This window comes from Salvia splendens, chromosome 17, assembly GCF_004379255.2.
Source record: "Salvia splendens isolate huo1 chromosome 17, SspV2, whole genome shotgun sequence".
In the NCBI taxonomy this organism is placed as follows: domain Eukaryota; kingdom Viridiplantae; phylum Streptophyta; class Magnoliopsida; order Lamiales; family Lamiaceae; genus Salvia; species Salvia splendens.
This window is the reverse complement of record NC_056048.1, coordinates 19,661,885-19,685,834: the sequence shown is the minus strand read 5'-3', so window position 1 is coordinate 19,685,834 and position 23,950 is coordinate 19,661,885. Positions and strand designations below refer to the sequence as shown.

General features: G+C 39.1%; 1 protein-coding gene across 1 annotated transcript; it reads right to left on the bottom strand.

The window, feature by feature from the left end:
* Window positions 1-14,694: 14,694 nt before the first annotated feature.
* LOC121775224 (probable pectate lyase 8) lies at window positions 14,695-17,279 on the bottom strand. The gene is made up of 7 exons (XM_042172261.1): window positions 17,092-17,279; window positions 16,909-16,953; window positions 16,742-16,819; window positions 15,789-16,431; window positions 15,609-15,712; window positions 15,391-15,529; window positions 14,695-15,321 (listed from the first exon to the last, which is right to left on the bottom strand). The coding sequence occupies exons 1-7, from the start codon at window positions 17,187-17,189 to the stop codon at window positions 15,100-15,102; spliced, it is 1,329 nt and encodes a 442-aa protein (XP_042028195.1). The 5' UTR covers window positions 17,190-17,279; the 3' UTR covers window positions 14,695-15,099.
* Between the last annotated feature and the right edge of the window lie 6,671 nt (window positions 17,280-23,950).

Below are 23,950 nucleotides of genomic sequence, written 5' to 3'. Positions count from 1 at the left end.
CCTTCGGGTTGCTCCATATATATTTCATCTTCTAATTCACCATTTAGAAACGCTGTCTTTACATCCATTTGATGAATCTCAAGATTGTGCAATGCAGCAATAGCGAGAAGCACTCGGATAGATGTAATCCTTGTTACAGGTGAATATGTATCGAAGAAGTCATGTCCTTCCTTTTGTTTAAACCCTTTACTACTAATCGGGCTTTATACTTATCAACTGTTCCATCGGCCTTAAACTTTCTTTAAGGACTCATTTGCATCCTAACCAACACCCACGTGTGGTTTAGCAAAATTGAATCAATTTCGCTTTGAATATCTTCTCTCCAATGTAACCCGTCTGGGCCATCGAATGCTACTTTTATAGATGTCGGTTCTTCATCTAACATAAAAGCAATGTAGTCAGGACCAAATGTTTTTGGTGTTCTGACTCTATTACCACGTCTTAGTACTGTATCCTTTGGATCGTGCCTTACACGCTTGCGCGATTCAGGTTCCTCATCCGCTGATTTAGAACTAGTGGCTTCTTCAATTCTTGTCTCAGAATTGGTTGAGACTTTTTTCTTGTCTTTGCAATGAAATGTATTTTCGAGAAATACAGCATTTCTCGACTCAATTGTTGTTCCTACTGTGATAGTCGATATTTCAGACTTGTGAACAACAAATCGATATGCACTTAAACCAATGAAGATGCAATCAACCGTTTTAGGTCCGATTGTAACTTCTTTGGGCGGAGGAACCATGACCTTTGCCAAACACCCCCACACTTTGAGGTATTTGTAGGATGGCTTCCTTCCCTTCCACAGCTCATAAGGAGTAACATCTTTTCCTTTGAGATGAATCTTATTCAAGATATAGTTGGCTGTCAAAACAGCTTCCCCCACATGTTATGTGGTAATCCTGAAGTCAGAAGCAGTGCATTCATCATTTCTTTTAGAGTTCGATTTTTGCGTTCTGCAACACCGTTAGATTGTGGTGAATATGGAGCAGTTGTTTGATGAATTATACCACTTGCGTTGCATAACTCCTCAAACGGGGCTACATATTCGCCTCCTCTATCGCTTCGAATCGTTTTGATTTTACAACCAAGTTGATTCTCAACTTCGTTCTTATAATTTTTGAACGCTTCTATTGCTTCATCTTTACTTCTTAAAAGATAAATGTAGCAATACCTTGTGCAATCATCTATGAAAGTGGTAAAGTACTTTTTACCACCTCTAGTTTGCACCATCTTTAAATCACATACATCCGTGTGAATTAATTCAAGGGGTTTTGTGTTTCGTTCAACTGAGTGAAACGACAACTTAGTCATTTTTGCTTCAAGACAAATTTCACATTTATCTTGGGTATCCACTTCATTAGCCTTTAGTAAATCTAAATTCACTAATCTTTTAATGGCTTTTGAATTTACATGTCCCAATCTACAATGCCATAAATTTGAAGACTCGGTCAAATAAGAGAAAGTAGATGTTTTATTATTATTTGCCAATGGCTTTGCAACACTGCGAGTTGCCACACTAAGCTTGAAAAGCCCATCGGTTACATAACCTTTTCCGAGGGATTTTCCAAACTTATACAAAGCAAACCTATCATACTCAAATACAAGTTTAAACCCCTTATTAACTAGTATTGATCCTGACACTAGGTTCTTGCGGATGTCCGGGACAAGCAGCACATCCTTCAAAGTGATTGTGACGCCAGACGTCATCATGAGAATCACGTTGCCAACGCCGAGGATTTTAGACGATGCTTGATTCCCCATGTTGATTTTCCTCCCTTCAACAGCCGTGTAGGAGGCAAACTTGCTCCTATCTGAGCAGACATGAGCAGTAGCGCCGGTGTCGATGTACCAGCCACCCTTGTTATCAACAAGGTTAACCTCTTCAGCAACCACAGTAATGATGTCGTTTTCATCCCAGTCCTTGAACTCCTTCTCAACGACGTGGGCAGCTGGCTTCTTCTTCTTGCTGCGGCAGTCGTTTGCAAAGTGGCCCGGTTTGCCACATTTGTAGCAATCGCCTTCAAACTTCTTTGTAGGCTGCTTTCCCTTCCCTTTGTCACTTGGACGATTTGGGCGAGGGCGTTTGTTGGAGGGACCACCCCGCTCCAACAGATTAGCTTTGGCTTCAAGTGGGGTGAAGCCCTTAGCCTTTTGGTCGCTTTTGCGCACATCAGCCTCAATGCGCAACTTCACGATCAAGTCTTCAAGGGTCATCTTCTTTCGCTTGTGCTTGAGATAGCTCTTGAAGTCCTTCCAACTGGGAGGAAGCTTGTTAATGATCGTGCACCTTAGGAATTTATCGGGCAAGGTCATCCCTTCAGCCACTAGTGCGTGGATGATCATTTGGAGCTCTTGGACTTGCTTCATGACAGGTCGAGAATCGACCATCTTGTAGTCCATAAATTTGGAAGCTACAACTTGTTCAGTCCCTGCAGCATTATCTATGCTATACTTCTTTTCTAAGTTTTCCCACATTTGTTTAGATGTGGTTACATTGGAGTATACATTGTAGAGGCTATCATCTAATGCACTTAAAATAAAAATTTTACATAGATAATCCCCCTTTCTCCAAGCTTCATAGTCCGCCATGACTTCGAGCCTAGTCTCTTGGTCGCTTGGCGCGGGTGGCTCGTTTTCCGTGAGAAAGTTGGCGACGCCCAATGTTGTCAAGTAGAACAACATCTTCTGGTACCACCGCTTGAAGTCAGATCCTCCAAACTTCGGTGGCTTCTCGGCAGGTGGCATCATTCTTGGTGCCAAAGGTGCCGCACTTGGTCCATGGAAGGAACCAATTCCGTTGCCCCCGAAGGAGCCAACAACGTGGTTGGGCATAGAGCCCCCACCATTCATGTTGGGCATAGAGCCCGCCATGGTCATGTTGGGCATAGAGGCCGTCATGTTCATATTGGTCCCGGAGGAGCCAATACCCGAGTTGGTCCCGAAGGAACCAGCACCCGTGTGAGACCCGAAGGCCCCAACACCTGTGTGAGACCCGAAGGCCCTAGCACTTGATCCATCAAAGGATCCGAAGGAACCACTAAAAGTGGAACCAACTGTTCCACTCGAGGTGGATCCGCCAGTGAGCCCATAGGTGTTAACATACACCCAAGGGGTTGTTGATGAAGATGGATAGAACCCAGGGGTTGGCATCATCGACGGAATCGATGAAATGTTAATAGGTCCAGTGGTCGCCATGGTGGAGGAAATGGCGGCGGTGGTGGTGGCAGCAGCGGTGTTGGATTCAGTCGACATCTCCAGCAAAGGTGTTAAATGTTTCGAAAGTTTTTAGGTTCAGTTTAGAGTCCAAATTCCTTCAAAAGCAAGTTATATCTCGTCTTGCGATTGTTGGTTTCTGGGGATTACAATAGATACAATCGGGCGTAATACAACCCAAAAGAAAGAATACAAAAGGAGAAACTGAACTTAAAATTACAACAGAAAATCGAAACAACTAAACCATGAATTAGCCGAGTCGAGGAGGCCTCTTCCCGCAAGACGAGATACGCCCCGGTAGTGCTCTCGGTTTGGCGTGTCGTCCCCAAAGGTAAAACGGCTACATCTCTGGTGAAGCAGCACCGCTATCAGCAGAGCTCCGGCGAACTGGATGGAGGAGAGGGCAGAGCTTCGATAGAAAGACAATGCAGAGAGAGGGAGAGAGCTTATGAATGCAGAGAATGCTTGTTTTTTTGTGTAGTAAGTCCAAGATCAAGATCAAGATCACAATCGGGATTGGGATCGGGATCGGGATCGGGCCTGGGACCGAGGCCCGCGGCCTGCGCCCGCGAGCACGGGCTCGGGCGGGCGGCGGCGCGCACGTGTGGGCTCTTTCACCCATCTTGGTCCACTATAATTATTAAGTAACATAAAGTCACTTAATTTAAACACATTAAAATATGTGTTAATCCTCCAATGTGGGATAATTAACACTAGTTAATTATTCCCTAAGCTCCAACTCCAAGCTTTAATTAAAAGCTAATTATGCCCAACTTTAATCCACTATTTCTCACTCACCGGAAATCGGATTTGAGAAAGTGAATATACTACATTTATCTACGTAAAATGTAGATCGACGCTATGTCATTTAATTTCACAAAATTAAATGTCTCGTCACATTTATTATTTCGTCAAAATGCATTGACCGGGCATATTTAATCCATGATTTTTTACATGTTTCTGATACATCTTCTGTATCTTAGAGCATGTTTTGACTATATCTCAATCCGTCATCAGTACATATCAACGTCTACCATATTTGAGGTAATTACATATTTCATACAAAATATTTTACCTTTGTTTCAATTTAGTACAAAAAGTATTAAGTTTACATATTTCATACAAAAAGTTTACTTAGTGTTCCAAAATAATACATTCCGATAAGTCTTCACTAACACCGTTACTTCCAATTAAAGTTTCATCAATGTTTCAATTTTGTACAAAAAGTTTTAAATTAAAACTTTCCATTAATTATTTCAAATACAATTATTTTTATTACTCACAAAAATGAAAAACACAGAAAAAAATCACCACTCTTCACCATCAAATTAGCGAATTGCATTTTATTGTCGAAGCTTTCTCACGTAACAATGGAGAATACAACTAAAAATATATTGAATCTTTTTTGTAAAAATTAAATATTGACTTATTGACTGTTTAAAGCTCAAATTAGCCATTTTGTAAATATGAAATATGGGTTTATTTTATAATGTGTTCTATAAAGAATACAATAAAAAAATAGAATTTTTTTAAATCACGATCAATTGCTGGAAGAATTGATATTGACTGTTATTTTTTTAGAGTGATTAATTGTATTCAATCTCTAATTATTCTTTTATTATGATGATAAGTTGGACAAATTATAAACTAACTAACAGTGTTAAAATATTTAACGTAATGTATTATTTTGGAACACTAAGTAAACTTTTTGTATAAAATATGTAAACTTAATACTTTTTGTACTAAATTGAAACAAGGGTAAAACATTTTGTATGGAACATGTAATTACCCCACCATATTTGGGGTCAAAGAGCTTCTAATATCCGAAATAACACGACCCCCAGTGGTGGATCTGTTATTTTAAATTCGGAGGTAAAATATTTACATTAGAGCTTTAAAATCGATCGATCACTTTTCTTCAATATTATTAGTTGTTATATAGATATTTTTATTAATTATGAATAATTTATGTAATTATGAATATACGAATAATAACACAATAAATAAAAATACTTATAAATCTTTTGAACATAAATTAATTGAATAAAGTTTAAGTTGTTTCTAAAAAATAAAAAAGAAAAACATAATCACTAAACAATTTATAAATTATTTGTAAATCGTACTATATAAATAGGAATATACTTCAAGATATTATTTATTTTCAAAATAGAAGAGAAACTTAATCATAACTTATATGCTAAATTCTTCAAACTTTCAATAGATAAAAATATAAAATTTTCAAAATAAGTAGAAATATACTACTCCTTCCGTTCCATAATAAGAGTCACATTTTTCCATTTCGGTGTGTCTCATAATAAGAGTAACATTTCATTTTTACCATAAATAGTAAGCAGGTCTAACATTTCAATAACTAACTCACTTCACTCACAATTTATTATAAAATCAAATATGAAAAAGTGGGCATCATATTCCAATACTTTTTCTAACACATGACATTTCTTAAAATTCGTGCCCACACCAAATGTGACTCCTATTGTAGGACGGAGAGATTAATAACTACTACTCCATCCGTCCCACAAGAATATGCATTTTGGGGTGAACACGAGTTTTAATGCACAACTGATTGATAGAAGAAAGATAGAAAGAAAAAAGTAATTAAAGTATTGTTAGTGGAGAATGATCACACCTCAATAGAGAGAAAAGAATTCCAAAATTGGAAAATACATATTCTTGTGGGACGGACTAAAAAGGAAAGAGTGCACATTCTTGTGGGACGGAGGGAGTACAAAATAGAAAGTAGAATATATTAAAAGCAATAGATTAAGAAGTATTCCCTCCATCTCACTCAAGATGTTTACCTTTTCTTTTTTATTTGTCTCACCCAAGATGACTACTTTTTATATGTGAAAATAAACATATTTCTCCCCTCTCTCTTTATTAAAATATTCAATCAAATTTTTCACTTTATTTTATCACACTCAATTACTCCATCTAAAATTTCATGTCGTTCGAGAACGTGGACATCTTGAATGGAACAGATATGATACTCTTTCTACTAAGAAAGTGAGGACGATTGAAACACAATAGGAAGGACAAAAATAAAATGCAAAGAACTAAAAAATATTATTTGACAGCCGAGGTTCGAAATCAGGCTTTAAAAAGAGCAGGTGACATTGTATCGCTGGACTATCTTGCTTCGTTTGGAATTTCATTACAATTAGGGGATATGGTTGTAGCCCTTTGTACTACACAGGATCCAACAGTGACAACCCCGTGCTAAATGCTAGCAAGGATATCTCAAGTTATCTCTGGCAGAAAAGGAAATAACAAATTGTATTTCTACCACCGCTAAAGAATGTCAAATGAGATTCATCTTGTACTACTTCATTGAACTTTCTGCCACCATTAAAATAAGCAAACAAAGAACAAATTTTGCTCGAATGAAATTCAAAATGAGTCAAATCTAGACCTTAAAAATATATAAGATATGTGTTTATTGTTGGAAGAGATAACAAAGTTGGTCAAGCCGCTGCATACCAAGTTGATCAAGCTATTGGTCAAGCTGGTGCATGCCAAGTTGATCAAGCTGAAAGAGATAACAAAGTTGGTCAAGCCGCTGCATGCCAAGTTGATCAAGTTGTTGGTCAAGTCGCTGCATGCCAAGTTGATCAAGCTATCGATCAAGCCGCTGTATGGCGAGTTGATCAAGCTGCTGCTTGCAATGCTGAGATTGCGCGTGATAAACAAGTCATCAACTCCAGACGAGCCAAGGCGACAGAAAAGATAAAAGAGACGACAAAGGTTGCTGCACCAAAAGAACCAATCCGAGAGCTCACACGAGCTACAACTGTGATTGAGCTAAGCATGCCAGCTAAGGTGGAGGACCACCGTTGTACTTGGAGAGACGTGTTGCTCAATGGAATGAAGAAGAGAGAGATTTTGCAGAGTTTGTTAAAGTAGACTAGTACAATGTTCAGGGTTTGTTAAAGTAGATTAGTACAATGTCCTAGAGTGAAGAATATATGTATTGTAACTTGTTACATTCGGTGCAATGAAAAATGCTGATTTGAGAACTCTCTCCAAACATAACTCTAGCATGTGTGTCTTCATAGCTTCCACAGCTTCTTTTCATGGTATCAGAGCAGGACCTCTCTGATCCTGGCTCTCTTACTCTTGTTTTTTGTTTCCTTTTCTTCACTACTCAAAATGGCAGAAGCCAATGAAACTATTCCAGTGGCAACACTGCCACCAATCTTCTCTCAACTACCTCCAATCTCAGTGAAGCTAACTGATGGTAACTTCCTCATGTGGCAGCAACAAGTTAATGTTGTTGTGTATGGCTACGACCTTGAAGGCTTTATCACAGGGGACACCGATCCCCCTCCACAACTGATTCCAGATCAAGATGGAGAGTCCATGGTTTCAAATCCAGCTTACTTAAGTTGGCAGAGACAAGATAGGAGAGTAGCTGGATGGCTCTTGTCTTCATTATCAGATAATGCTCTAACCTTGGTTGTATGGCTCAGATCTGCTAGAGACATATGGTGTGCACTAGAGACTAACTTCGCAAGCCGCTCCACAACTAAGGTGATGCAATATCGCCAGCAAATGCAAAATTTGAAGAGAGATGGAATGTCTATGACAGATTATCTGGGTAAGATGAGAACATATTTTGACTTACTTGGTTCAATAGGGTGTAGAATCTCAGAGGCTGAGCAAGTACTTCACATTCTTGGAGGACTAGGGCAGGACTATGATCCAGCAATATGTGCAGTAACTTCAAGGTCAGATCCTTGGAGTCTTGGAGATGTTAGTGCTTTTTTGCTCAGTTTTGAGTCAAGAATGGAATCAACTAGAGCCAATTCCATCAGCTTAGATGAATCTCAACCATCATTGAATCTTGTCCATCAGCAGTCTGGGTAGAAGAGGGAGTATCATAATTTCAACAACAACATGTTTGAAGCAACGAATGAAAGAGGTTTTGGAGGAAGATTTCAGAGAGGGGGAAGAGGTGGTAGAGGTTTTGGCCGAGGAAACAACAAGATTGTTTGCCAGCTGTGTGAGAAGCCTGGCCATTCTGCAGCAAAATGTTGGCATAGATTCGAGCAAAACTTCACACCACCTCAAGTCCAGTTCAGAGGAAATACTCCACAGCAACATAATCAAGGATTCTTTAATCCTTCAGCTCATCTTGTGCAGTCAGTGCCTAGGTCTCCTTCAGCTTCCTTCTCTGTTGGAACTCCATCAGAGTTTAGCTATGGATCAAATGCATCTTCAAGCTGGTATCCAGACTCAGGAGCAACACGTTGCACACCAAGTGAGGACCCCCTTGTTCAAAACCAACTGGTTGCTTCATGTATATGTCCTCCTTAAGCTCACCATTAAGAAAGACTTTATTCACATCAAGGTGAGTTACTGCCCAGCCAAGAGACACAACAAGACTGAGGATGATTCTGATTGTAGTGTGCTTCACAACTGGGCTGAAAGTCTCATTAAAATCAAACCCAGGCTGTTGAGAGAAGCCTTGAGCAACCAATCTAGCTTTATATCTAGCAATGACACCAGACAAGTGAAGTTTAATCTTGAAAACCCAAGTGCACCCTATAAGATTCTTGCCTGGAGGAAGTGTTGTTAATATCTATGTTTTATTGTTAAGAAGTGCATTAAATTCACTCAACATAGCAGATTTCCAACAAGGAACAAGTAAGGCTTCTAGAGCTGATTTAGGCAGATGAGATGACATAGAAAGAGTGAAGACTCTAGGCTTAAAAATTCCAGATTTTGTCCTGGTTGTCATTGAATGAGTTGCTTGAATTGTTGCTGGAACAACTGGAGAAATATGATGAGGTGATGGATCAGATGATTGAACATCAGGTGGTGGTGGCTGTGGTGAATGACTGTTCACTGACTCTACCAGATGAGTGATCTGGTGCAGCATTTTCCCTATGAAGTGAGACAGTAGGTGCAAGAATAGGAAGCAAGGAAGAGTGAAACACATGATGATGAAGAATGATCACATGATGGTGGTGATGGAGCAGCAGTAGCAGAAGGAGATCCACCACAGGAGTGTGTGCCTATGATGGAAGGAACCTTGTCTCATGGTGTGTTAAAAAGTAAACTGTGGTTGCTAGATCCAGCACAGAAGCTGAGTATAGGAGCCTAGCTCAAGCAGCTGCTGAAGTGAGTTGGTTGTCTTCAATGCTTGGTGAATTGAAGATTAAGAAGAAAGGGAGTCCAGTGATTTGGGTGGACAACTTGAGTGCAATTGCATTGGCTTCTAACCCTGTCTTACATTCAAGAACTAAGCACATTGAGGTAGATATCCACTTTGTTTGAGATAAGGTTCTGAGCAGGGAGATTGAGCTAAGGCATGTTCCAACGGTGGATCAAATAGCAGATATATTCACTAAACCCTTGAGTCATCAACCCTTCGTGAAGCTGAGAGAAAGGTTGGGAATAATATCTCTAGCCTCACTTGGTTTGAGTCGGCGTGTTGGAAGAGATAACAAAGTTGGTCAACCCGCTACATACCAAGTTGATCAAGTTGTTGGTCAAGCCGCTGCATGCCAAGTTGATCAAGTTGGAAGAGATAACAAAGTTGGTCAAGCCGCTGCATGCCAAGTTGATCAAGCTGTTGGTCAAGTCGCTGCATGCCAAGTTGATCAAGCTGTCGATCAAGCCGCTGCATGGCGAGTTGATCAAGTTGTTGCTTGTGTAACGACCCGCTAAAACGATATTATTAGAAACAATAATGTTGGCGTAATTATACACACATAAGAGACTTTTTGCGTAATTAATTTCAAACTATGATAGAGTGTCGTTGTTGTTTCTAACGTCAGCCAAGTATATATATATGTGTGTGTGTGTACAATAAGAATCAAGACCCATAATCAAAGTTTTAATGTCTGATACATCCAACAAAAGTCCAAAAGCGTTTTTACAACGAGTTCGATGCTAGATTAGAATAAGAACACGATTTCGGACATCACAAGAGTCGTGCCGGGATGGACTCGCGCCTGACAGCCGTGCCGAGTGCCGGGCAGCCCCGGGACAGCCGTCTTCTGTCCTCCGGGTCTTGCTCGATCACCACTTTTTGCACTCCCGATACCTACACGAAAGAATAGACCACATATCAAATACACTTTCGACATCAAATCAAGACGAAAAGTGGATAAGAACCGCATCATCAAGCACGTTTTCCTATCAACGGCTGCATTAATTAGTCGTCGTATCGAAATGAAAAGACGTGAATTTTTGTCTTTTGTGGAAAAAAATGAAATTTCATTCCATTTTTTTTCCTTCCCTTGTCTATAAATATAACCTTCCCCTCTCCCTCACTCTCCATCCTCTTCAAAAAAAAAAACTTCTTCCACCTTTGTTCTTGCTTCAATTGGAGTGGATTTTTCAAGAATTTCCGACGAATCGTGCCAACGTTTGTTTCTACCGTTCGTTTTCTTGATTCAAGAAGGTATAACTAAGTTTTTCTTCTCATCTCCTTCATTGAAACTTTATTCTTGAATCCTACATGCATATAGAGGGTGTAGGAATCATAGATCGCAAATTAATCGGTGGGAATGTGTGTTTGCATGAGAACTTTGATGAATATGCGATTTTGAATGAGTTTATGTGGAGTTTGATTTGAATCCTTGGTGAATAATTTGATTTTATGTGAGAGCATGATTGTGATAAACTTTTAAGCATGATTGTGTGTTATAAGCATGAAGAAAATTGTGTTTAGATGATTGAGGAAGAAACCCTAAATTCGATTTTTGTGAGCCTGAAATCTGTGACGTTCAAATAGTAGTTTCTAATGTGTAATTGACCTATCAAACGATCGAATTTTGGTATGAAAATTTTACTGAGATAATTTCAAGGTGTTTTCTGTGTCTCGTGAAAATTTCAACTCTTTTTGTAGAAAAATGAATTTTTGAAAAATGTTTGAAGTTGACTGCGCAATTCTTCCAGAAAATTTTGTTCTCGCCCAGAAAGTTTCGTATTCTGTTTGACCAACCAAATGACCTCCGTTTGATGTGATTCTTGAACTAAACGAAAATTTGAAGTGTCTTCTAAGTCTTGTAAAAGTTTCAGCCTTATTAGACATCGGATGAATGTTTGGCGAATTTTTCAAATGAACTGTGCTGTGCTGCCAGAATTTTTATGTTCCGATTAGAGAGTTGCATAAATGTTTTGACTGACCAAATGATATGATTTCGGTGTGAAATTTTAACTGGGTGAACTTGAATGTGTATACTGTATTGTGACCAAATGGATTTTTGGTGATTTTTACAAACCAACCGCGCAGTTCTGCCATATTCGTTGTTATGTGGAAATATCACTTGTTGCCAAGTTGGGTGAATTATACGATGCATGTATGTTTTAGGAATGTATCCTATGATGTGATGCATGTGTGATTTGAGAAAAGTATTATAACATGTCTTTCTTGTGTTGGTGAAAGTTGGGATGGGTAAGAGAACGATAAAAAGGGGGAACAATAGGACATGCATGATATTATAAGTTTACGAAAGGCTTATTTGTGTTGTCATTGGCAAGGGTGATTGAGTATACGTGAGCTCGAGGAACGAGGGTTGCCTTAAATGGATATTGAATGGTTTAAGCAAACGAGGTGGGCTTTCTTTTACTAAACTCTTTTACGCTTTCAAAAGTATGATTATGGAGAAATAAGGGTGGTTTAAAGTGTTATGTCATGCCATGTTTGTTTTGATGATGAGATTGTGCCTGATGCCTAGTTTGTGAGTTCGCTCCATTAGGCTATAGGGCTATGTTAAACGAATTCGGGTCTGAGTAGGGCCGCAAACCCTATCAGGCTAGTATACACAGGTGAGATCGTGAGCCGTCCTTGCTAGTCGGCAGGTCTCGTGGGCGAATAGTGTGGCCACACTTTCGTCGCACTATGGAAAGAGAATGTGATTGAATGATTGATGAGAAAGTGGGGAGATTGATTGTCTGGTCAGACTTTGAAATATTTTTGTGTTCTCGTGATATTTCTTAACTACACATAAAAAACATAAAAACTCGAGATCACTGGTATGGATGACATAACTGTTTTTATAAAAATGCTTTCGGCATGAGCCTATTGAGTACAACAAGTACTCAGCCCTGCATGTGTTTTCCCTATGTGCAGGTTGAGCGGGATGTTGCGGTGGATGTTGAGTCGGCCTAGGGAATTTGGATGCGTTGTGTCTTCATACATAGGCGTCATCCTTGACTCTCTTTGAAACCTTATTTCCGTTGCTATGTTTTCTTTTAACTAAAATATTATTCTTTTAAGCTAATTGAGTCTTTCTTATGAACTGTTATCCTTAAATGTTATTCTTAATATTTGTCCCTTGGTCATGATCGCCTCGTTTGTAACACCCCTAGTATGGACGGTCGTGACAGCTTGCAATGCTGAGATTACGCGTGATAAACAAGTCATCAACTCCAGACGAGCCAAGGCGACAGAAAAAGATAAAAGAGACGACAAAGGCTGCTGCACCAAAAGAACCAATCCGAGAGCTCACACGAGCTACAGCTGTGATTGAGCCAAGCATGCCAGCTAAGGTGGAGGACCACCGTTGTACTTGGAGAGACGTGTTGCTCAATGGAATGAAGAAGAGAGAGATTTTGCAGAGTTTGCTAAAGTAGACTAGTACAATGTTCAAAGTTTATTAAAGTAGATTAGTACAATGTCCGATAGTGAAGAATATATGTATTGTAACTTGTTACATTCGGTGCAATGAAAAAATGCTGATTTGAGAGCTCTCTCCAAACATAACTCTAGCATGTGTATCTTCATAGCTTCAGCAGCTTCTTTTCATTTATTAGCCACGAACAAACTTGAGATTCATGTCCTCGACTAGTCTCATAATCGGCTCATATGGCAATGCTGACTCTCAAGCATCGGGTTACACTTGGTCCGCACATCCAAACACAAGAACTTTGAGGTATCAACCTTAGATATGGCTATATTTTTAATGAGATGGATCTAGATGAAGACTTTATCCATTTCACAGCTTCTGTGACTCTCGTCTCTCAGACATGCCTATTTCTGTTAATCCTTCACTCAATCAATTTGATTATGTGACATCGACGATGAATGTATTGCCCTTAGGCAACAAGAATATTTCTTGCATTGAACGTGGACTTCATAAGCATAAATTGCTACATCATCGCTAAAGCATTGTCCAAGGTGTAACAAAATAGTCATTGGAATCCCCATTGCTACACACAAGCCGCCAATGTTGCAGCAAGATCCTCCCCCAGATGACTTAATTTTAAGCTTACCAAAATTGATTACTCTCATCATCTTACGAAATCCGCTATCAGCGGCGATAGATGTGAATAGTTTTGCTAACCATAAGATATGCCTAACAAGAATTAGGTAGATATTCAAGTAGATGAAAAAAGTTGGGAAATGATTGAGATATTATTCTTGATTGATTTGGCTAGTGTTTATATTGAATGTGAGGATGACACCTATGTATATAAACAAGTAACATGGGTGTTAACAAATGCATGTGGGCATGGTTGGTGACTTAATTGTGACTCGGCTGTTGGTGCAGGCTTGGCCCCATTATTATCAAACTTGCTTTATGGACCCATCATCACATGCTACCCTATGTGCTTCACCAATATTTGCATGTGACCTACAATATTACCCAAATTCTACCATCCTTCAATTTACATGTTGTGGTAAATCCTCCTATGGAAAATGGGATTCCTTTGCCATGGGATAATACTTTAAATGACTAGCATATATAGATAGATTTTATGACTATCTTTGGAGCATATAAACTATTATAAATTGGCCACTCACCCATTAAAAGGGGAGGGTTATCCATACTTATATAAGTGAGCTAGGATCATCACCAAGTCGATGTGGGACAAGATTTAAGAGTTTTAACATAAACTTATCTTTTTGGTGAGAAATGCTAATTATAAATTAATACGAGTATATGATAAATTCTCAGGTCTGAAGTTGTTTCTCAGGTTAATTAGAAATTATAACTTACAGATTAAACACATGTAAAACTCATGTAAAACTTCTTTTCTTGACATAACTAGGAAAGTAAACAAACCTAATCATGAGATTATTACTAATTAAACTTTATGGATTCTTAGTTAAAGTAAATGTTAATGATAATTCTTACTAGTACTTTTTACGGCAATGCATACATAAATAATGATTTACTCGTATCACATCGAGATTTAGCCATGTTTTAGATGGGGTCTAGCAATTTATTCGGCGACCATTTTGGCACTTTATTTCCAAAGAAAAAGGTGCCTTTATTGCATGATTATTCAAGGGCAATTACTATTAAAATTCTGGAACTTATAACACCGACAGATCTCTATCTAATTTATGAGATGAGATTTCCACATATCCATATATTACTATTTGTTTTACAGATCTATTTTTCATTAAATAAAAACATACAATGAGGATAAGAGAATCGGACAAGTCGAAAATCAATCTAAATAAAATCCAGAATCAAACAGAAAAATGGAAAGGGGAGTTGTGACTTTAGAAATAAAACAGCAAAAATGTAGTAAAAGCATAATGTATTGAACCTCACTACTTACATACTACGCATCATCTATAACAAAAGTTCCTTGTTTTTTCTTCTCCACAAGTTTTGGATTCTCACAATAGTAGATACTCTTAAAAATGTAGTATAGATTTTCTCTGTTAAGACAAGGACGGAGAAGATTTTGGACAACGCTTCCGCACCTGTTCCGAACAGCAATGTTTTCTTTCGGGCTGAAGCAGGCCGAGGTTGCACAATAATATGATGGTGGAGAAGCAATTGAAGAGTGTCCAGACATGTATAAAAAATGTACACTTGCCAATGTGAATGAAGCATGGGCTTTTTCAAAAAAATTTGACCAATTTCTTTGTTCTGTGTTTTTCATGTGATAGGAGGCTAGCTAGCACTTCTGCTCGAGGCGGCAGCCAAGGGCCCCAGCACCAGAAGTGATAGTTCCAACCATGGAGGAAGATTTGGCTCCCAAACTCGAAGCTCGGGCATAGCTGGCAGAAGCTCCAGCTCCTGATGGTGTGAAGTAAGCCCCGTTCAGCATCAGGTCTCCTTCTGATCTCCAGTTCCAGCTCTTCCATTTGCCCGCGTCCGTGTCAACTCTCTTTGTCACCTGATCATGGAAACAGCCGACAATTAAATCTTGTTTATGGAAAGATCAAAGATGTGTGGATATGCAGACCTCCTTAGCAAAGGGATTGACCGGTGCTAGGTATCTGTTGCCTTGGCTGTTGATGGTGGGCTCTGCGCTTCCTCCTATTGCGTACATCTCCCAATGAGTGTAGTCGTTGTTCACGACGTGGAAGTAGCCATGCCTGCACCTGAAACATTTTGATGTCTAACAAGTTAGATAGATGGATTGATTGCAAGAGCATTGTACATAGTTGTTGATTATAATACCTTGGCATTCTCTGTATGAGGCCCTCTCCGAAATGGTTAAACGCAATCGTAGCCTGCATTGACTTGTCTCTCATGTAAGAATCACTGTGGCCTAATAGGATAACCTGTGTTTCGACCAAACTGTTAAAATCCAAAACAGAGGAAGTGATAGTAAAATTCAACAAAAGTGAAATTACCAACCTCATTGTGGTGTGTGAAGTAATTGTTGGAAATGGTGATCGCGGTGGACCCCATGACCGCGTCGACAAGGCCATCCGCGCAGTTGGAGAGGGAGTTATGGTCGACCCAAATGTGGCTCGACCCGAAGATGGAAATAGCATCACCATCAGCCATAGTCCTCCAACCGTAATGCGATGGCGAACTCCTCACCATCGCATTACCGGTCGGCTTGCAGTCATGGATGTGCAAGCCATGGATGATAACATTAGTAACAAACTGGATAGTGATGCATGCGCCATTGGCAATGTGCACATTGGCTCCGCGCCCGTCGATGGTCTTGAAACTGTTCATGATCAACTCCTGCTTCAGTGTGATGACCATGTCCCGCTTGAAGACGATCCACAGGGGCTCGTCCTGTATGACCGCGTGGCGCAGAGTGCCCGGTTTAGGGTTGACAGGGTTGTCGTCGCCAGCGTCCGTCACCACATAGTAGCGGCCATCGCGGCCGCCTATGGCGTTGCGGCCGAAGCCGATCCCGCAGTCAGCGAGGCGCCTGCGGTTCCTCTGCCAGTTGGGGTCGCAACGCCAGCAGTCGTCGATGGGGTTGCCAGTTCCGCACGAGAAGAAACCGAGTTTTCTCCTCTCAGTGCTGTTTCTTGTGGCCCTGATTAGCCCATTAAAATGCAGAAATTAGCCCACTAAAACCAACTGCAACTGAATCTAGTAGGAATACGACATATTTTCATATATCCAATTATGACAATCTTTTTTCTCTTTACTTATGACAATCTTTTTTTTTTTTTTACTTTATCATTTATGGATATGGATGCCACAATCCATTACACAATTTCAATTATTTTTTAGCATTCTCTCTTACTTTACCGGGTTATGCAATTAAACTCGTGTGAATCATAAATGACCTATTTCTATAAGACAGATGGAGTAATATGTTTGAGGTAAGAGAAAACACCTACATTTCTACCATTCTTGCAACCTCTTCTGGATCATCCACTGCGTGTTCGTTAAAATACTCCTCCTCAACTCCTTCAAACCTGAACCAAATTTTATTTTAAATAAACGAATACATGATTTTGTAACAACAATTGAATTTTGAAGTAGTAGTGTAGGCAAGTTTACTCACATTTCCGGCGCCGTAGAATTCTGAGAGCTCACCAACTCAACCGCACTGCCGCAACCAGAATAAGGAAAACATAAATACAAATAATTCGCTACACAAATCTCACTAATTCTAACATTTTTTAAATGAAATTGTGAGATTAAAGCAAGCATTTTGGAAAGAGAGAATAAATATCAAAGTTGGAACCTCAAAATAGGTGATTTGTCATTCTGAATTGTAGAGAGAGCTCCAGCGAGAAAAGCGAAGAGCAGCAGCAGCAGCAAAAACAGAGTGTTCGACGCCATTCTCTGAAGAAAAGGTGGAGGGAGGAGCTACGACGAATATAACGGCCATCTCCTCGTTTTATGACGCTCAGATCACTTAACGTCCGTTACTTACTTAACAGCGCGCCATCAATTACCGGTTAACGCCATTCACTGCCAATCACAAATCACAATTCTTTGTTTTATTTGTTCCCTTCACCCATAAGGCCATCCGCAGTGGGGTGGACGATGGCACGCCCGATGGCGCGCATCGTCCGCGCCCGCCATCGTCCGCCCCATTGCGGGTGCGTGACATAGGCCGCGGACGATCGTCGGGCCCTATACTAAGGGCGCGGAGTATAGCGCGGACGATGCTCATCGTCCGCGCCATCGTCCGCCTCATTGCGGCCTACGCGGACGATGGCCGCGGACGATAGGCCATCGTCCGCGCCATCGTCCGGCCTACTGTGGGCTACGCGGACGATGGCACGCGGTTTCATTTTTTTATAAATAGAGTTCATTTGTAATTTCATTTTACGATTTCACTTTCGAAGCTTATTACTTTTACATAATTACTACGAAATGGATTCAAGTCCCAATAGTCCTATGTTTAGCGGAGAGGCGCGTTGGCCGGGTACAGAACCCGGCGAATATCGTTCGTTCGACGCCGACACCCAGTACGATCCCGATTTCAGTACGGAATCGTACGGGTTGTTTGACATGGAGCGGTCTCCAAACTGACGAAGCGCTCCCTCCCGCCGTGATGCCGCAGCGGCCGATCCCGAACCCGCCGCGACCGCTTCCGCCCCAGCCAAAAAGAAGAGGAACCGGCAGCGGGCGCAGAAGTTGCCGCCTCTCGGAAATTGCGATGAGTACGCCCCCGGCCGTACGAACTACACCGACGACGAAACCCTCATTTTGGCCCGGTGTTGGGTAGATATATCGGAAGACCCGATTTTCGCGAACAACCAGAGGCAGGTCGCGTACTGGGAGCGCATCGCCGGCCTCTACAATGAGGCCAAGCCTCCGACCGCGTACAAGCGCAAACGTGATCAACTCCGCAAGCACTGGGATCAAGTGAAGAAGCAAGTGAATTTGTACGCGGCGGAGTTCGAGAAGTTCACGCGGGCACAGGGGAGCGGCGAGAGCTTGAGCGAAGTGCGCGCTAAAGCGCTGTTGTCGTATCGGTCGATGTACGGCGACTTCAAGCACGAGGCCATCTGGGCGCTCTTGAGGGACAAGCAGAAGTTCCAAGGTGGAATTCTGCACACTGGTGCGCCGAAGAGGACGAAGACCACCGAAGCTGGTGATTACACGAGCAGCGGCAGCGGCAATCACCCGGTTGACCTCAACCAGACGTACGTGGATGAATGGAGTTCCGGCACACCGGTGTCCTCCCGGCGTCAACGCTGCGAAGGCCAAGGGGAAGGCGGCCGCAACCTCATCCTCGACCGCTGCAAACCCATCTCCGTTCACGGAAACGCTCCCGACCTAGACGGCCACCGCGTTTGAGTCGTTGACAACAGCGTCGATGGCGAGGACGTTATTGCAGACGCACAAGGCCCTCAAGAAGTGTACCGACCCCGACAAAACCGAATATCTCCGGGCGTTAATCGATGAGCTGCGTAGGAAGTTGGGAATTGCACCGACTTAGTTGTTTTTTTTTTGTAAGTTGAATGGTGTAACTTTTTTTTATTAATGCGTCGCCATTTGTTATTTAGACATTTTTTATTTACCTGTTACTTGTTATTTGAAAACATTTAAATTCATTAAACAAAACAATAAAATGATGATGTGGCGCGCCATAGGGTGCGCCTTAGGGCGCCCCACTGCAGGTGGGGGGGAAAGAGGATAAAACTGATGACGTGGCGCGCCATAGGGCGCACCTTAGGGCGCCCCACTGCTGATGCCCTAACATTCAAAATTTCCGATTTTATCAGATTGACATTTTGAATTGAGACAAGCCACTAATTTTATAATAACAGTAAACTCTTTATGAAAATGTACGTATCATACACTTAGATATCTCCAACTATTTACATTAAACACAAATTCTTTATACTATATCACACTAAAAAACAATTTTATTTTAATTAGTTACACTAAATTCAAATTTTTACACTATTTTTAGTATATGTCTCATAAAACTTTTGTAGTAGACTCATATTTGATGTTGTTTTGTACAAAACTGCAAAAATGAGTTTGAATTTGCAGATGATTGGAGAAGTTCTCTATACCAAAAATGAGATTTGGTATATGGTTGGAGATGACCTTACCCGGATTTTAAACATTGTGCATTCGGCTTTGGATTGTGTTACAAAACTCATCTGTGTACTATGGCATTTTTACTTTCTAATTATGAAAACTTAGATTTTAGAGTGAACTACCTCAACAGTCCCTAACTTTTTCGTTTGTGACACTGGAGATCCCTAACAAAAAAAATCGCTAGACGACCCTAACCTTATACATAATTACATATCTTGTTTTTTTTCTGACTAAAATGCCCTTAAGCCCTAAAGGGTATTATGGTCATCTCAATAAGAATGATGACAATTGTGGCCTGCATGATGCACATCATCTACTGTTTAAAGCAGTACAAATTTAAACTTATATCATACATTAAATTATAAATCATTTTTAATTAATTAAAACTTATTGCTTTGAATTAGTAATTAGTAATTAAAAGGTCAAATTAATTAATTAAATAATTGCTTTGAATTGATGATTAGTGACAGATGAAAATAAATCAATTCTCGGTTAATTACGGCAATCCCATTAATTACATTAATTAAAAAGCAATAAAATTATTCTAATGAATTGATAAATTAATGCCTAAATCTTTGAATTTACAGCAATTGCGAAGCCCAAAAATTCATTTGAAATTGTCGAAGATGGAACACAAAAAATCCAACAAATATGGAACAGAGAATTCAACGAAAATTGCTTAGACTTGCAACAAATTGAACTTGGGGATGGAAATCTGGTAGCAAGGAAGTTTCCTTCTGAGTTTGAGCAGCCAAGCAATGACCACCATCCAGCTCGTTCGAACAGATTGAAACTCAATTTCGATTTTGCAAAAATGATCACATCAAAATCAAGAGAGAGGCGACACAAGACAAATTTAGTCGTAGGGGTACGGGTGAGATGGATTGTCGCGAGATTGAGGAGCAACCGAATGGGCTGCGACAAAATAGAAACAGGTCGACGGGCCCGTTCTTGGAAAGCTTAGTCGGAGCTCAAGATGTACGGCCCCTGATCGCCCAGAAATTCAATCTCCGAGAGAAAGTAGCCGCAGCAGTCTCCCCTTAGAGTACAACGAAGGAGACCCATTCGAGAGATGAACGTTGCGCTTTTTTTCTAGTTGCTTCTGCTTTGTCTTGTCGAAGCAGTAGAGGTGATAAAATAACTACGTAGAGGTAAAAGCAGTGTGATCTCAAGGGGTTTCAGGACTGCAGACGTGAACCGGAAATGAATAATTTAAGTTTATACTAAATATTATGCCTACACATCTTATGCACACCTATAATGAGCAGGTTTGCAGGTTGTGGGTACTTTGACTTAAATGCCCTTCAAGGCATTTGGGTATTTTAGTCCTAAAATTGGCTACAAAAACAAGATATGTGATTATTAAGGTTATGGTCGTCTGGGGATATTTTTTTTTGTTAGGGACCTGCAGTGTCACAAACGGAAAAGTTAGGGACTTTTGAGGTAGTTAACTCTAGATCTTATAAGTCAATGCTTCATTAAATAACCAATTTTATTTTTCGTGTACAATCTCCATCCCGTAGCTTATTTGATTTATGCACTTACAATGATAAAATTTTGTATTATGTATAAAGTGGCATGGTCTAGTCAATTAATTAACTTTGTGTATACAAAAAAGGTTTCCCTTTTATAAAGGCAATTTAAAATTAGAGTAAAACAATTCAAAATAGTAAGTAGTACTACAAAAGTCACGTATAATGGAAATAAAGTAAATATAAGTAGTTATTTATTTTCCTTTCACATAATTTAAGACTTGCATATTACTTTATTTTCTTTTATAAAAATATATAAACTTTTATTAATGCGTAAAAGGCATAAAGTTACAAAACATTCTTTATCAATAACGTAATTAACTGAATCTATATTGATTTCCAATCTATAATATATACAATAAATCAACTGTTAATGCCATAAATATTCCTTGATTTTAGGAATCACTCAAAATATTCTAAAGGAGAAATGAATTTTGATAGGTGCATGAATTAAAAAGTGTATACCGTATTTAGATAATTTAATTTAATCTCCCTTGTAAAGAGTAGTCTTCACCCATATATTGTACGTATGTACACGTGTAATTATTTAGCGACCTCTTTCCGAATAATTGGAGAATAGTACAGTCTATGATAGAATTAAATATTATTGTGCATGTGGAATTGTGGATAATGGATTATTTATCTGTAATTTTTCATAATAAATTAATATTATTATTGTTTATATAGATTAATTACTTGTATTTGAAACGAAGTATTGATTTTATCCAATGTCTGCATATCACGTGCCCGTGTCGGTCGCTCACGTGACCTCACATTTTCTGTTTTTTTTTATTTAGGTGTTGGTGACCGTCATTTTCGTGAGTTGCAAAATGTTCTGAATTTGATTTTCGCAAATTTAATTATTTAGGTATCTTTTTAGTGTAAGGCTACTAAAATAGCTTTGGTCAAAAGATTATAATCAATAAATGCACTCGGTGAATAGAAAATATTATAAAATGTGTGTTTATTATGAAAGATCTTATTATATAAAATGATGCATTACAGAATAGATATAAGAGTCATTCAATCAATTCACTTGGTACTATTGTGTAAAACAAAAAACTCCTTTCTATTATTGAAAAGAGACAATTTCCATTGAGTTAATTGCTGGGCTGATGCTAATAAAGAAGGGGCCCACTTAAATTATGGTGGAATTTCACGATTTTTTGTTTTCTCGTTTAATTAAATTAGTTAGGACTTGTTTGGGCGGCAAGTTTGTTTGACTTGCTCCGCTAGTCTCGGCGCACATCATTGCGGAGAACTGGGAAGAAGATATGGTTTTCACTAACAGCCAAACACGGTGTTGTTTATAGGATCAAGCTAGGGTTTTTTCTTTTTATATGCTGCGGTATATGAAAATTCGTTACCTTACCGAAGCCATACTCCTATCTTTTAAAGACACAAAAATAAAGATGCAATTACATGTTAGAAAATTTTGAAAAATAATCACCATATAGGATGCAAAAGAAAATATTCCTAAGTTTAGAACAAATCATATTAATATTTTATTTTTCTAGGATACTTTTTGAAGCGTTGGTGATATATTTGGATATACAAATTAACGTACTTAATTGCATTAAAAAATATATTAGTCATTTTTATTTTAGCGGCTGATCTAGAACGAAATTATGATTGTAGTATTATTTTAGAATGTAAAATGGGTTTGGTTTTGTGTAAAAATAATTTTAACAAGTAAAAAAAATTAATGTCAAGAATAGACTTGACAAGTGTGTCGGGCCGACCCGGCCCAGCCAAGCCCATTAATGAAATAGAGCGAGCAGGGGTTGGGCTTGGGAGTTAAGTTGGGCTCCAATTGGGCCATTTATAAACCAAGGACCGGCCCAGGCCCATGCCCAGGCTCATTCGAAGCCCGATTTTCAAGTCAGTCCGGCCCGGCCCAATAGAAGCCCAATTTTTATTTTAATATGAATTTAGATATGTGCTATAGAGTTTAGATGTTCATCCGCATTTAAAGATCAAAATAGATTTGGAGAGCAAATTGATTTTGATTTCTAAAAGTATCTCAATCTAAAATCGGCTGATTTTGGTGTAGAGAATAAATTATCTCATTTTAATTGACTATTTTTTATGATTGAATGTATAATTTTTAAATTAGAGTGAAATGCCTAGGGCTAGCAAAGTATACCGAAATACCGCACTTACCGTACCAAAAAAATACCAAAAATACCAAATTTTCGGTATACCGCACTTTTCGGTATGGTATGATACCTTACCGATAGATTTAGGTACGGCAAATGTATGAAATTTGTATATAGCGCGGTATACTGTAATTATACCGTAATTTTGCGGTATATACCGTTAATAATTTTATATATTTAACATATTTATTATTTATAATATTTTATATTTTCAAATTCTTAAATCATTGATAAATGACGATGTGTTTTTATTAAATAAAAACTCCAAAATGAATAATGGCTTATTTTTCCTTCCGAGATTTGAGTTTCAACAATGGATCATTAATATTTATTACTATTTGATATAAATTTAGTTAGTATTATCCCTTTGGAAGTTATATGAATTTTGAATGTCATGAACTATGTTTGATTGTGATGGAATTTTATCATTTTGGACATTTTCTAGATATATAAAATGTTATTTTTAATATTTTATATATCATATCATTTTGGATATTTTCTAGATAGATAAAATGTTATTTTTAATATTTTATATATCAAACAAGTATGATATCAAACAAGTATGACTTGCGGTATACCGTGGTATACAGCATCATGGTACGGTATATCGAAATGTCGGTAAGGTAAATGTTTTCATATTTTGATATACCGACTTTTCGGTATACCGCATTTTCGGTATACCGAAATGCGGTATACCGAAAAAATAGGCACTATACAGTATCGTGTTTTCTCATACCGTACTTTTCGATACGGTATGCGGTATGCCCATTTCGGTACGGTATACCGTACTGTGCCAACCCTAGAAATGCCTCATTAGTTCCTAACGTTTGAGGTTGTGACACCACAT